Genomic DNA, 15,135 nt, shown 5'->3' on the forward strand with positions numbered 1-15,135 from the left:
GCCCAGGAAAATCTCTCAGGCAGTGTTTATCAGCAACACTGTTATATTACATATGGATTATTATTTTACAGTATTAGGTTCTTACATGTATATTTTTAAACAAGGAGAGTGAAATATTAAATTCAACAAAGAACTCCAAAGACAAGGACAATAATGCCTTGTGATATCAATTCACAGCTTGACTGAGCATTAGGTTCTAATCAGGATTACAGCTCTTACAGGCCCAGAGCAGCTATCTTTACTCCAGCTGCATAAACCCAGAATAATGAAAATTAATGATTTATACTTATGCAATACATATGAGATCAAGTTCTCTGTTGCAGGTAATAAGGAAAAGTGCTGTTGACTACACTTGAGAACTGTAATATAAATGCCAGTACCAAACAGCTGCCAGGCGCTTTTAAAATGAATTTTATAAAGATACGCCAGATTTCTTTCAGTTTATGCGCCGTGAATTCGCTAGAAGCAAGATACACAATCCAGTTAATAGCATTATCAGGATAGCAGTGTGTCCACACATTAAGACAGATGCAAGGTTCAAAGTGCAATTTGCAGATAATCATTTGGGCAAGATTATTTCATACTTCACTAATTTAGCTAACAATTTCAAAAAGGTGCTAATTAAAAAACGCCTGGGGCTGTCGCTTGCTGCCAAAATTGTAGACATGCTGCCATTGAAACGTTTCCATCTAATTATTAAAGAAAGCATTTGGACCAGTTCAGGAGTTGGAGAACAGACGCAAACTTACCAAAGTGTTAGCAAAACTCACTTTTGAAACTTCCTAAATCTGATTACTCCAACATTTTGGACAGTTTTACAACACTAACTCCATGATTAAGAGGAAATGACATCTGGGTAATAAAGGCATTGGAAAGTGCTAGATCTCAGGTATTTATTTTTTAAACCAACACCATCTTGCAGACTTCTGTTCTTTTCTCCAGTGATGTAAGTAATTGGTTTTTATCTTACTGGGAAAAGGAGTGAGAGAAATGAGATTTGCAAATATTTCATTGCCTGCTCCAATTGCAACCATTACTGATGGGGCTAAGGAACTACTGGCAATTTTGTGCTGAAAAACTGCTGGATACATTTGTACCAGTTGAACGGAAGATTCCCCAAATCCTTTTCACCAATAAAGACTTGGAGCATTACTGGTGAGATGAATAAGCAGAGTAATCCACTGAACCATATTATTCCCAGTGCAGAATCAAATAAAACTCACCAAGAATGGTGCAGATCTGGACAACAGCGAAACAAGTCTACAGCTTCTTCTTGCTGTGAAAAGCAGCTTCTCCCTCAGTGCTCCTGTTTGCATGTGAGGAGGATCATGCACTCTACTGACTGCAAAATTGCTTCTCTAATGACCAACATTTTCAGTTTGTTCTCAAGGCATCTTTAAAGGACCTACAGTTCAGAGATACTCTATCTCTGCTCGCTGGCCTGGCTGAACCGTAGGTCCCATCAAGGTTCCTCAGACTGAGCACCTAGAAACTGAAACAGTCAAAAATCCCAGATCCATTCAAATTTCTTTTTAGGTAACACACGGAGTGAGGATTTGTGAAGGCAGAAAGGAGGAAAGAGGGGCATTTAAAAATACCTTCAAAAGAGTAGAAAAAAAGAAACTGCAATTCTAGTTTTCTGAAGTTTAAGAACAATCTCCACCCCTGTAAAACCCTCCAAAGCTGATTTTCAGTTCTGATGTATCCAAACTCCTCTGGATTCTTTCATGTCCAAGTTATTACATATTTAGAGCGTGTTTCCAAGGCGCCCTTTGTGAAAGTCCATGCTGCAAGCGTGCCTGAAGCACACAGCTCCTGCGCAAACCAGTGACATGTCTGCTTTGGCACAGGCACTTGGCAAAATTCAGGAGGCCTCAACAGTATTACGAACGCTTAATCTGAGCCAAAGGCAAATGTCCTACTTAATCTGAAAGCAGGAACAAAGACAGGCAGCCAACCAACTTTATATAGATCAGCAGGAAAAAAGATGTTAAAAACCCTAGGGGCAAGTAAGTTATTGCTCTTTTCAGTCGTAAGAAGGATTTTTTCCTGTCTGCCCACCTCTGTCCTTTCGGCTGCTCACTCTGCCCTACTCTTCAGATGGTTCCCACCCTCATAAAGTGGTGGCTCTCAACTTCTTTCATATTTTTACTGTTTTACAGCAGGAAAAAGCTGAAGAAACACCTTTTACCTCCAGAGGAAGAGATGGCATTCTGGCCCACGCTCCTAGCCAGCTGGGATTTTGGACCTTACCAGAGATGACATGTAATGAAATAGCTTTTATACAAAAACACATATCATGATAGCAGGACTGGGGTCCAGCTCAGCTGACCCCGTTACCAGGATGGAACAGACATCCTGAGCAGCCACTCCTGAGCCACAAACTGAGTAAAAGGTGCATTGAAACACCACAGAAAGAAAATACAATTACAGTTTACTACATGTATAAAATACCAGAAAGGGGCATGGGGAATGCTTCACGAATTGTAATCAGTGCAGGATTGCCCCAGTAAAGTAAAACAAGATCTCATCCTAAAAGTGGGACTTTTAATTAATGTTTTGACACTATAGCCATGCAACAATGAACTGCTTGTTTATGGTTACTGAACGCATTGGTTGCTCTGTCATCTTGGTTTGAAGCAGACAGTGGCCATGTTCAAGATACTTGAAAATATGCTTTGCTTGCATTTTTTGCTGCTGCTTCTGTATCCACTATATGATCGAGTCTTATGTATAATACATGCAACCACTGCATATTTTTGAAAGCCATTTTTAAATGTCTGAACACCCACAAAGCACCTGAAAAATGTTTCTGCTGACATAAAATACTCTTCTCCTACAAAAAGAAAACTATCACTTCATTTTTAATCAGACTTTGTCCTCAGGAGAAAAAAAAAAACACCTTAAGTTTAAGAATATTTCCAATTTTAATTTAGGTTTTTTAAATCTGAAGTGGCAATTAGTATTTCCGCAACTACTATTAGTGTTATTACGAAGGATTGAGTAATTTGTTTCTTATTATACATAAAAATCTTCAGGTGGAAATTGCAAAGACAGGATCAAAGCCTGTATCATCAGCTGCTATTTACCAGAGCAAGACTTAGAGGAAGCATTTTCTGGCCCATTGTTTATCAAAGTTCCTTTTCTTATTATTTTATTTTTGTTGGATGAGCCCAGAAACAATGCGAGAATGACACTGACTGGCACAAAAAAACAAACCATAAACTTAAGAAGTGGCGCACCTCAAAGAAAGAACCGAGAAGTGGCTAAAAAGAAAGAGAAATCACAGCCATCAGTGGCAGCTGTGCTAAAACAAAACCTTTACAAGCATTCCATCAGAAGCTAGTATTTGATTTTTCTTTACCTCTCAGACCTGAACAGCTGATGGAGGCACACCTATTCCTCTGTTAACTTCCTTGTATTGCTTTTGCTATCTAGAAACCTTATCTTCAGACCTTTTTAGTCTGAAGTATCATTTAGTGATGCCATTTTAGTATACTACCCTTGTTTCTCTCACATTGCGTCTATCATTAATACAGACACAAATCTTCCAAGTGCTCTCACTCTTCAGGTCTTTCAAATGAAATTGAACAGAGACTTTATTTAAAAGGTCATCTTTAAAATTATACACAATAAATCTAACACTGGTAGAAATCTATTTTAACAGCACTCCTCCCTTATCCCCACATTTCATCTCCATTGAATATTAAGCAGCACAAATCAAAGGATGGGGCTTGTTGATTGCTTCAGACTAGCGACATTCCCTTTCACAGCCATGGCATTAAATCCTGATCTAGTGGCATTTCTATAATTAATGAGGCTAACCCAAAGACACGGACCACAAGCACTTCATCATCTCCTTCTGAACCCCAAATCGGAGCTATCATTTCCTCCCTAACATTAATTCCTCATTTATGCTCTGCCCCTGCATCTGTACAGCTACTGAGGAAGGAAATCATCTTTCTTCCCATCGTAAATCATGCAGATGTGCTTATCAAGTCCAAACAGAGACTCAAGATCGTTTAGGAGAATGAAAAGCTAAAAATAATTTTTAAATGTCAGAAGCACATAGATATTCCAAAGGTTTCTCAAGATATAAATTAATCAAACATATTTACGATAATGTAAAATTAAGAAATAAAAGGTCCCATATATCTTAGCGATTTCTAAAGACTGAATTTAATAGTCATTTAGTCATCCAACAACACTGACTGTCAAGCGATGGATCATTAGCATGACTTCAGTCAATGGGGCTACTGTGCTGCTGCCTTTGAAATTCTGAGGAGGCATCTACCTGCAGCACTGTTTGCACCTGTCCACCGAGGTCCCCTAACACTTTTCCCACACCACCACCTTGCCTTCTCCTCTCTCTCTTCCTTGTCTTACCTTGTTGGGGCTGTAAATCTCACGCTGCTGTGTGGTCTCCGTTTTCTGTCCCAGAGCATACTCCGACGTTCACTTTCCTCGGTGGCCTGTCTTCCTTGCATATGTAGGTCCACAAGCTGCCACCTTCCCAGTTGTCTTAGTCTTTTTCTTGACATTTACTACCTTGCAGGATAACCATTTTCCCCTCAAACCCATGAAAGCAAGTCACATTCTGTCCCCAAAGGCTACTCTGCTCAAACAATCCATCCATCTCAAAAACTCTCCTGGGGAAGCGACCAGTTTTTTGCCTTGCCTCCTTCCAGTTCAGATGCTGCCTCGTGCCCTGCCACAAGGAAGGCCTTTGGAGACCTTGGCCACGGCGTTGGTTGTGCCTCCTGCCCACCCGCTCACCCCTCTGGCCCTTCCTACTGGGGAGCAGCTCGATTCCCACTGTCCATCATGGGATGGGAAGGAGATAGCTCAGCCAGACCCCAAATCCCAAATCTATCACCTTTTGTGCAGCCACAGGAGACCTACTGGGTTCACTGCATCCAAGTATTTTCTTCTAGGACAAGGGCAGCACTCCTTAAAACAAGAAAACCAGGCTGCCAGGCCTCTCCCCTGTGCCCCTACCACCTTGCTGCCACAGAGGCCTGGCAGCACCCGCCTCACAGAAGCCTGAGCAGGACCAGGCACTTTGGGGCTGGAGCAGAGGCAGGGCAGGGAAAGCGGGGTTCCTTCCCGCAGGGACACAGGGAAGCTGGGAGGCCCGCTCTGACAGAGCTACTGCTCTGTCCCCCCTGCGCCACTCGGGGATTACACACGTGCAGTCTCAGCACGCAGAGGCTGAGCTTCCTCTCATACCGAAGATGGTGTCTTTGCCCCTCTCCAGCTGATCCCCCACTACCTTCGCCCCAAGTGCCGGCAGTTCTCCAGCTCCCAGTCACCCTGCCGTGCTCCGTGGGCTGCAGTGGGAGCTGTCACGGGGCAGGCCGGCAGCATGGAACGGGAGAGGAGGAAGCTGAGATGCATCTCGCTCCCCCTTCTGAGCATGGGCTTAAGCATCCAGATCCGGGGGGTATGGATGTCATACAAAAGTCTAATGTGCCAATAGTTAAAAGCAGATATTTATCTTCCATATCCTCCAAAGGACAAGAAACAAACTACAGATCAAAATGTGTAAAATCGCAGAGTAAAACTATCATCAAAAGAATTCTCTCATCCTTGGAGCATACATAGGATGAAAAAAAAATAATGATGTGGCTCCAGTTTATGCAAAATGAATACCCAGAAGCAAATCAGCATTAGCACACAGTCTAGGATAACAACTGCCTTTTTTTCTGTGGAGAGAATGGTTATTTACTGCTTAGATATTCTCATAAATGCCGACTTGTAAAACTGTCCTGAAAATTTACATGTGCAAGCACACCACTTTCTTCCCCAACCTTGCAAGAACCATAAAGAAGTAGAAACAAAACACCCTAGTAATAGTCCAGCTTTCAGTGAAAAAAATACACATGCCTGGGAGATGTAAACTTTTTCATACCTTCTGTAAATGCAGACGACTCTCTAAATATTTAGAGAAAAGTAACATAGTTGCCCTGAAGACCAAGTCTAAGTAACAATATATTAGTTCAAGGACACTAAAAAAAAAGAGGAAAAATGTTGGAAAAGAGTTTCAGGAAGAACAGCAAATACACTCTGTGCACAAACCAGGACTCTGCATCTCCTCCGAGCTGCTGAAGTCCAGACTCGCAGCCTAGCAGGGAAAGGAGAGGTCATCATGGGAGAGTGAGGGACAGCTGAGAGAGAGGAAGGAGAGCTCATCATGGGAGAGTGAGGGACAGCTGAGAGAGAGGGCAATCCGGCACTTTCTACCCTATCACAGAGAACCCATGGTAACGAACCCACAACAAAGCCACATTGTTAAGCCAGGCAGGATGAGCTGTGACTCTCAGAATGTTTCTCCCCCTGAATAACGATTTAAAAGAGAGAATTGGGGAGGATACCAAAGCTTTATTTCAGCAAATGCATTTTAAAATCAAAATCTAATCCCATCAGAAGTTTATGTCATTAATTGTTTCATACATATGTGTCTTGTTTCAGGTTGATTTTTATTTTTTTTCCTCCAACCACTGCTGTTTGGTTACAGGAACCTAGTGCTGCGGAAACCATTCTTCTGCAGCAATGGTTCACAGCAAGGCTCATCATGCAACACAGCTGGAAATGTGAGTTTCCTCTGCTGGTAAAGTCTCTAGCATTTATCTGTGACACTGAAGGGAAAAACCAAACAAAAACCCACCAAAGCACTGACTTCTCATGCAGAGGACCAGCAGCCTGCTCTGCCCCACCCTCCCCTGCTTTCCTTAGGGACCTTCCTCCCTCCGAGAGGTGAGACTGCTCATCCTTGCAGACTGCAAACTGGCCTCAAAAACGAGACACAAATGATACCCATTATCTGTTGTGGGAGGCCTAAGTGGCTCCATGATCTTTCCATGCTGGTGTGTCAATGGAAAAGGTCCAGCAGAATTTGGCCACCCAAATTACGGCCCCATCTGAGCCATAGAATCAAAGCAAAATCCAATTCAAAGCCAGGCTTTTGGAGAAAAGTTGTAGAGGAGCCCAAGGCAATAACTCTCCAAAGGAAAAGAGAAAGCTCATTTTTGAAGGAGATCAGTAGTACTGGGGGACTTGCCCTGTGAGCAAAGACAAGGAAGGCAGCTGGCAAAAAATCCACAAAATATCCAACAATCCCCTGCTGTGATGTGATGGTAATTTATCTGTCATGAAGGCTGTCAGCAAAAAGTTAAATATTTTGTGCACACTTAAATCCAATAGTGAGTTAAGATCAACAAAGCATTTGCCTAATCTGGCTGCAAAAGCCCTGTAGCCTGACTGAATAATTAATAAGCTTTGGGTACTCAGTATGGCAGCCAACTAGGAAGAGTTCTAGACCAAAATTAGTAATATCAAAAGCAAATTAAGGATAAAAATCAATAAATGCTATCTTTGTTCTTCCTTTACCTGTTACACGATCTGATTTTCCTTTCAAAAACAGCAAGGAAGGACTCACTTTAGGCAGTGAAAGCCTCTTTTACCCCCTCATGCAAGGAAGTGTTTTGCATTGCACCTGCAGTGCCGAAATGTAAAAAGCTTTCCCATTTTTAAGTGCTGTGCTGCACACTCCTCTACAAAAAAGCCACAGGAGTTGATGTTTTCAGAGGTGATGAACTCCTGTACTTCACAACGGTTTCAGCACTGGTACAAATCAATAGATGTCTGACTTACGGGCAATCACTGTCTGAACAAGTTTTTCATGTTGTTTTTTTTTCCCCTCCCTTCATCGAACAGCATTTGTCACGGGTATATTGGCACCATCTTCCCTTTGTTTCCCACTACAGGACTCTTGGATCCTATGGCTACAACCGCCACAGCTGTACTCACCCCCCGGCCGGGGCCAATCAACAGCCTCCCCCCCTTCCCCAATCCTGCCGGCTGCCTGCCCTGGGGTGCTGAGGTCTCACCCCCAGGGGGTTGGGGGGGCTCCCCTGCCCCTGCACTGGCACCTGCAACAGGCCCTGGCCACAGGCCCTGGCCAACCTTGGGGCCGTGTGGCTGCCTCGCCAGTGAGGTGGGGGGTAGGGGGGGGGTCCGGGAACAAAAAAGGAGGAAAAAAAGGAAAGGGGAAAACAACAAAACAAAAAAAAAGGAAAGGGGAAAACAACAAAACAAAAAAAAAAGGAAAGGGGAAAACAACAAAACAAAAAAAAAGGAAAGGGGAAAACAACAAAACAAAAAAAAAGGAAAGGGGAAAACAACAAAACAAAAAAAAAGGAAAGGGGAAAACAACAAAACAAAAAAAAAGGAAAGGGGAAAACAACAAAACAAAAAAAAGGAAAGGGGAAAACAACAAAACAAAAAAAAGGAAAGGGGAAAACAACAAAACAAAAAAAAAGGAAAGGGGAAAACAACAAAACAAAAAAAAAGGAAAGGGGAAAACAACAAAACAAAAAAAAAGGAAAGGGGAAAACAACAAAACAGGAAAGGGGAAAACAACAAAACAGGAAAGGGGAAAACAACAAAAAAGGAAAGGGGAAAACAGGAAAGGGGGGTGAAAAAAGAAAAGGGGGAGAAAAGGAAAGGGAAAAAGAAAGGAAAAAAAAGGAGAGGGGAAAAAAAAGAGGAAAAGGAAAAAAAGAGGAAGAAAACAACAAACCACCCCACCCTCAAAATCCTCCTTTTTCTTCCTAAAACAAGGCCGCGCCGCTCCGCCCCCCCCGCCGCCCGGAAGCGGCGCGGCTGCGCGCACGCCGTGCGTGGTGACGTCACCGCCCTCCGCCGCTGTGCGACGTGGCCTTCGCCCGGCGGCGCACTCGGTAAGATCCGTGCGGGCACCCCCGGCCCGGCCCGGCCCCTCCCGCCCAGGGCGCCCCTCGGCCGGAGGAGCCAGGGAGCCCCCTCAGGGAGCCCCGGGGGCGCTGGGCCGGCGGGATGCGGGGATGTGGGTCAGGCGGGGCGGCCCGGCCTCGGCCGCAGTGGGGAGGAGGGGGAGCGGCAGGGAGACCTGAGGGGGCTGGTGTGGGGGACGCCTCTGTCAGAGAGCCCGTGCTGATTCACGGCGGCAGGTCCCGCTGGCCGCGGTCCCGCGCGGGGGAGGGCGCGCTGGCAGGTGCTGCTTTTGAGGGGGAGATGAGGCCGTGGCATTTCCCTCGGTGCCCGCCAGCCCTCCAGCAGCCTCTGGCTTGGGGGTTTCTTGAAAAGGGTGACTTTTGCCTGTTCAGATGCCTTCAGTAGTGTTCTCAGAAACACAGTGTAGGAGAAAAGCTGAAAGCAGGCTGTGATGGAGGTGTTGCTTTCCTCTTCTGTGCTGAAAGGCAAAACTTTTCATATTTTTTGCAGGCAGTGGTGGGTCCTCATGTTCATATATTGATACAGTGTCTTTATTTTCTGCAAAGTGGAAGTATCCTTTAAAGTCTGCTTAGGTTCAAATATGATATTTTAAGCTATCTTAGGTATTTCCAAATTCTGTAGGTAACTGCTCCTTATACTTCTGTAATTAAAAATTTCTCCCTTTCAGTATACATGTGGCACCACGAATACTAAATCTGTTCATCTTCACAGGCAATCATGGATCAGGTGATGCAATTTGTGGAACCCAGCCGTCAGTTTGTAAAAGATTCTATACGACTTGTTAAGAGATGCACCAAGCCTGACAGGAAAGGTAAAACACACAATAAACCAGAACACAATCCTTATTTCATCTTATATCTTGCCATGTATCTTTCCATGTGTCACTTCTGTTGATTCATTTGTTGTGAAGGTTTCTCAGCTTCCAGTATGAAATCTTAACTTGAGCAGTTGTCCAAATGTTGTTGGGTTTATGGTTCTGGATATAATAAACCTGAATGTTTCCTTTTCTGTGTGTACGTAGGTGTGTATTCATAAAATAGGCGAAGTAGTTAAAATTAGCCATTTTGAGACAGGCAAGTAATAATTTTCATGTATTGGGTAAACTGATCTGTGAAGAACTTGGGTGCACTTTGAAAAGACCAGTCCAGTTTGACTGATTGCAGTTAACTTGAGGGAAATTCTGGAGAAAACTTTTTGTTACATGACCTTGGAGGAAACGCATCATTTTTGGAGACTGGAAAGGAGCTCGGATTGCTTTTTGCACTGCCCGTGCAGTACTTTGCAGCTGTCGGTGACTGCCTGATTAGGACAGGAAGAACTTTGTTGCTGAAGGTATAGAAGAGGTGTCTGAACTTTCTCGGAGGCATTAGAGAGAAGCTACAACCAGGATCCAACTGGTTGTCCTTAATGGTAGTAGTTACGATGCTTTATTCACGTGCGCAGGGTGAAGTTTACTGATGTCTTTTGAGATCAGTAAGGAACTTCATTCACTGACTGGCAGGGTTGTGAGGGGCTGTTGACCTTGGTCCACTTCATGGCTGCTGTTTTAACGTAATGGAGAATATCACTTAAAAGCTTGACTTCTGTGGGCACTTAAGATGCTATCTTCCTGTGATTAATGCAGCTTTTCCATTTTTGACATTGTATTGGCGATTATTTTCAGGGCTTGTAGGGATATGAAGGAAAGATAATAGAATAAGTGTTCCACGAATTGTTATGGACTGTGGGTATTTTTGATTCTGCTTATTATTTAAAAAACCTTAGATCTGCCATGCTTTGTGGAAAGCAGCATCTTCTCTCTTAGTCTCATCTGTTTTCTGAAAAAGTGGATTTGTTTCTCAATGTCAATGGAGTTTGCTTTTGAACTGCTTCCTGCATTAACTACCGTTTTCTAAAGAGAGCGCTCTCCTTTGGTCACTGTAGTGCACATCTCCTGTATGCCATACGCAAGGCTTCCTAGACTAAATTTTTTTTTCTTTTTGCAGAGTTCCAGAAGATTGCCATGGCAACAGCAATAGGCTTTGCGATAATGGGATTTATTGGTTTCTTTGTCAAATTGATCCATATCCCAATCAACAATATCATTGTGTAAGTAAATATGACCTTCAATTTCACTAAATTCTACACTCATTTTTACCTGCTCAGTTTGAAACAGGATGTTAGTGAGCCCTGCAGGATCCATGTTGCTTTTGTATCTGTGCCTTTCACATGTTAGTGTAATATGGCAGGTGTTGCTTGATTCAGAGGACTTCATCAAGAAGTACGTTGTTAATTTAGCATGCCGCAGAATATTAGGTGCATACTTCTTTGGTTTTTTTTGCGTATTCTGCTTCAAAACTGAATGTCAAAGACTTTGATTTCCAGTTCTGCAGTGTGTGTTTGACCATAGAACCCTTACATTATTTGCATCTTACATACTCTTACTGTTTCCAGTTTATCATTGGTTATCCAAAGTAAATGCATGGATGGTAAGGTAGAGAAAAGTGAGTGATTGTGCTGGAAGATGACAGGGCACAGAACAAAGTTGGTCTTGTTTCATTTACGGAGTGCTAGATATGCTTGAAGCTTTGTTTTATGAGTAACTGCATTCTGTAAAATACCTTTTGGAATGGATGTTGCAGCACGGAAAACTTGCCCGTTAAGTTGACTGGCAGCTGCGGTACTGTCTGATTAACACTACCAATTAAAACCCCTCAGATTCCCCAGAGCTGATGCAATCCCTGTCCTAGCACTTGAACAGGTTAAATACTGTCCCGTGACCGTGACATGTGGCTTGCTTATACCTGTAAGAGTGGTCCTCTAGGCAAGGAGAAATGTTTGAAAATAGGGGATAAGCTGTAACGGTAGTAATGTTTGTCTTAACAAGGCAACAGTGGGAGGATGAATTAGACTTTTAGATGGGATTGCTTGATCACACTTGATTAGTTGAAACTGATTACTTTGTTCTCTCAACAGAGGCGGCTGAATAGTCATCATGAAGAACAAGACATTGTGACACTTGCTGCAAAGACTTCACAGCTTTAACTTGTTTGCTATTAAACAAGCTCAGTTTGGGTTTTCAAACATTCTTGTCATCTGATTCCTTTTTATTCCTCTGTATGCGATCATACCTGTCTACATGACAGGCTTTTTTTTTTTTTTAGTAGTAGTAGAGTGGGTGTTGTGTTGTGTTTTGTTTTGTTACTACTTTCAACTGTAATAGAATGGGGTAGGAAGGAACCTTGGAGGAGGTCTCTAGTCCAGCCTCCAAGGGTGACAACTGTACAGCCTCTCCAGAAGCTGTTCCAATGCTTAATTTACTGCTAGTAAATTAATTCACTGCTTAGTAAACAGCATTGTTCCAGCAAAAGTAGGCAGCAAGAAAACAGCGTCCTCCAAAGTGGTGATTTAAAAGTCTGTCAACTGGAATTCTTGTCATTTCTGGAATCACCATCATTACCCCTAAATCCTTTCTGTATTTGGAAGTCCTGTTAGGTTATATTATGTAAATGACTGGAAAAACAACTCCATCAAATGAAGAACTTGCATTGCCTGTCCTTATCCCGATGGCATAATTAAGAAAGCCAGACTTAGTTAGTTACTAAGATGTACAGTTCAAGGTTAATTTAGTTGTCAGAGATAGTAAGCAGTCCTTCAGCGAGTCAACAACTTGCTCCTGCTGTTGGGCAGGATATACATCCGTTTTGGATACTGGTTCTGTAAGACAACTGCACACAGACTCATGAAGGGCTCTGAATTTGTTGACCTGGTAGCTTCCATTATTAAATGATTGAATGTTTTAATTTTAAAAAATAAGCCTGCAAAAACTGGTAGATGCATTGCTCTTCCTCAGATAGAGATTAAGAAATTTATATTTCACTCCAAAAAGCTTATTGTAAGCGTTTGGTATTTGCAGAAGTTACAATGCTACTTCTATTACAGACTTTAAAAGCACTGGGAAATCTGATATTGGTATTACAGCAAAACTGAAGCTTCTTCAGTATACAAACTTGCTTTGTAAGTAGAAAAGTTCAATTATTACTCTTCTTGAGAAATCTTCACCAGCACCTACATATGCTACAAACCAGGACAGAAGAATGAGATTAACTACTCTTATTGCTATCACCTTTTAATGTAGTTATGCTATGTGCAACTGTGTACTGTATTTCCTTTTGGCAAAAGGAGAAAAAGTAGTTCAGTATTGGAATAAAATGCTTCTTAAAAATAGTCTGAACTAACCAGATAAGCAGTAGCAGTTCCTTTATATTCACTTCTGTGGTGATTGTATTGGGTGGTAGCTCATGTGTCTTCTGATTAAGTAGAGTGAGGTGCTAGAATGAAGTACTCAGTTATTGCTACTAATCTTGATTTGATCTCATCCAACTTTTATTTCAGACCTATTTTCCATTCAGTACATAAAATCAGTGGCTGCTTATATCTTTTGGAACAGCTTTACTGTCTGAATTCAGCAGAATTTTGCAGTAATTGGAGTTGAGTCAGATCAGAAAGGTAGCTGTAGCTGACCTTATCTTTTGATAGCCATTGTCCACAGCAAAGGCTTGTCTGTCTCAATGGTCACAATCCCGGAGTCATCATAGGTGTTGGAGGTGCTGACGAGTGTTCCAAACTTCAGCAGCTGGTTAGCTAGGAAAAGTAAGTAAAGAGACTTAGTGGTACTCTTGAAACAAATGCAGTGATGTACATTTGTTGTTGTAAGGACTGCTGCTCCTGCAAAGAGGGAAAAAACCAGCTGAGTAAATCTAACCCAAATAAACAATATCTAAAATAGAAATGCTAAATATTAATTAGAAGGCTTGTATGAGACTATACAATGACCTGTAGAGGGAATAAATTAATACATAATCCCCAGATTAGCATTTTGAGTTTACAGCAGATTATTACAAAAGCAGATTGTCGAATGTTTCCCAGAGTTTCACATCTGGAAACTTGTGTTTTATTAGCATCAGCTCAAGTACCAGTGCTACACGAGGTATTTCAAGTAAAAGGAAGCAGAGGATCTTGCTGTGGTTCCAAATGTGGGATTTGCTTTAGCTCAGCAACAAGCCTATAATCTCTTTAAATGTGAACAGTTCTGGAGCAAAGGCCAGCACTTAAAAGTGATGATATTTAACAACTTCTGAAATAAGTGACTTTTCTTCTATTGCATACCTAGTGAGGTAGGTGTCCATGTGCCTTAGAAACCAAGTACCATTACTCTAACAAATAGCTAATGTCAATTTTAGGAGAGTTTAACACAGCGAACAGTGCAGTTGTAACAATAATTTTGAAATATTCTTGGAAGTTTTAAACAACCATTCTGTACTGTTTTAACTGACATGTTTTAAGGGTCACAAAGACTTCCTACAAGCTGATACCAAAGATACAAGCTGCCCTTAAACCAAAAAATGCAGTTTCTAACTGTTATTTTCCATTTTCTCCCTTTTGGAGATAGCATTGCTTCTATTTTGCAAACATAAAAACTTCCCCAAAGGCGCTCTAAGACTAGTCAGTTCTGTGTTAGTCCTTACTCATATAAAGGTCCAGAGTAAGAACTCTAAGTCTATCCTTTGTTTTAGTCTGTAAAACAAGCCAACTGACAGCTCTTACTCACTGGTGCCAGAGAGTTACATTTCCATGGAGGATACAAGGAGAGCTGCAGCTGGGGAGAACTCTTCAGGCAGATCAGCGAGTGTGTGGCCTCTCAGAATTTCCAAATTGTGCAATAATACTGAAGGAGGACTCCTGGATTTGCTATCAAGCAGCCCATTGCAAATGGAGGTCTCCCTGTGATCAGGAGATGTGCAAAACAACATATTAAGCTCTATTTTGTGATTTGCACAGGAGACAAATACTCAGATCATGGATGTGAACGTGGGCTACAGTAAACGGGTGTAGTAATGTACTATTACAATGCATGTTACACTCTCTACCCATTGTTGAAAGCTGTGCAGGAGGAATTGATCTTGCCAGGCTGTACACCTTGAAAGTGGGAGACGAGAGTCTGACAAAAGGCAGGACATACACTGTGGTTCAGTGTCTTTTCTGCCAAATCTGCACTTGCCGCTACTTGTTCCTGCTCCCACTCTTGTTAGCCTCAACGAACTGAAGAGAAGGTTTTAGCTGCTAGCTCTGCTAGCTCTTTGGTTAGAGTAACAGCTGAGTTTCACTACTGCTTTAAACTGAAGAGTCCTGCCATTTGAATCTCTCAGGGGGTTGGAGTGTAACTGCAATGCAGTACAGAAGTTCAGAAAAGAGGAAGGAAACAGTACTGTACTAAATCAATTATGTACCTAAATAAAGGTGCTAGATTCTATCAGGATGATTTTAGACACACAACAGTGCTAGCCAGGCTCTTAGACAAATGCCAGGAGGAATGAGTTT

The 15,135-nt window shown here is 42.2% G+C and overlaps 2 protein-coding genes across 4 annotated transcripts in view; one reads left to right on the plus strand and one right to left on the minus strand.

The window, feature by feature from the left end:
* Positions 1-8,646: 8,646 nt before the first annotated feature.
* Positions 8,647-11,838, plus strand: SEC61G (SEC61 translocon subunit gamma). Of its 2 annotated transcripts, none has more exons than XM_074892165.1 (4): positions 8,647-8,741; positions 9,487-9,586; positions 10,761-10,863; positions 11,731-11,838. In XM_074892165.1, exons 2-4 carry the CDS (start codon positions 9,493-9,495, stop codon positions 11,738-11,740), a joined length of 207 nt encoding a protein of 68 aa, XP_074748266.1. In that variant the 5' UTR covers positions 8,647-8,741; positions 9,487-9,492; the 3' UTR covers positions 11,741-11,838. The 2 variants fall into 2 exon arrangements, with proteins under 2 accessions (XP_074748266.1, XP_074748351.1); XM_074892250.1 differs by lacking the exon at positions 8,647-8,741 and adding an exon at positions 8,750-8,866.
* A 1,280-nt stretch (positions 11,839-13,118) lies between these two features.
* TPK1 (thiamin pyrophosphokinase 1) overlaps positions 13,119-15,135 on the minus strand; it is a 321,339-nt gene continuing 319,322 nt past the window's right edge. For both annotated transcript variants that reach the window (XM_074892034.1, XM_074891961.1), the window contains one exon: positions 13,119-13,398. In XM_074892034.1, the coding sequence (XP_074748135.1) occupies positions 13,280-13,398 (119 nt within the window). In that variant the 3' untranslated portion in view covers positions 13,119-13,279. The remainder of the gene's footprint in view (positions 13,399-15,135) is intronic.

Source organism: Strix uralensis, chromosome 1, assembly GCF_047716275.1.
Source record: "Strix uralensis isolate ZFMK-TIS-50842 chromosome 1, bStrUra1, whole genome shotgun sequence".
In the NCBI taxonomy this organism is placed as follows: domain Eukaryota; kingdom Metazoa; phylum Chordata; class Aves; order Strigiformes; family Strigidae; genus Strix; species Strix uralensis.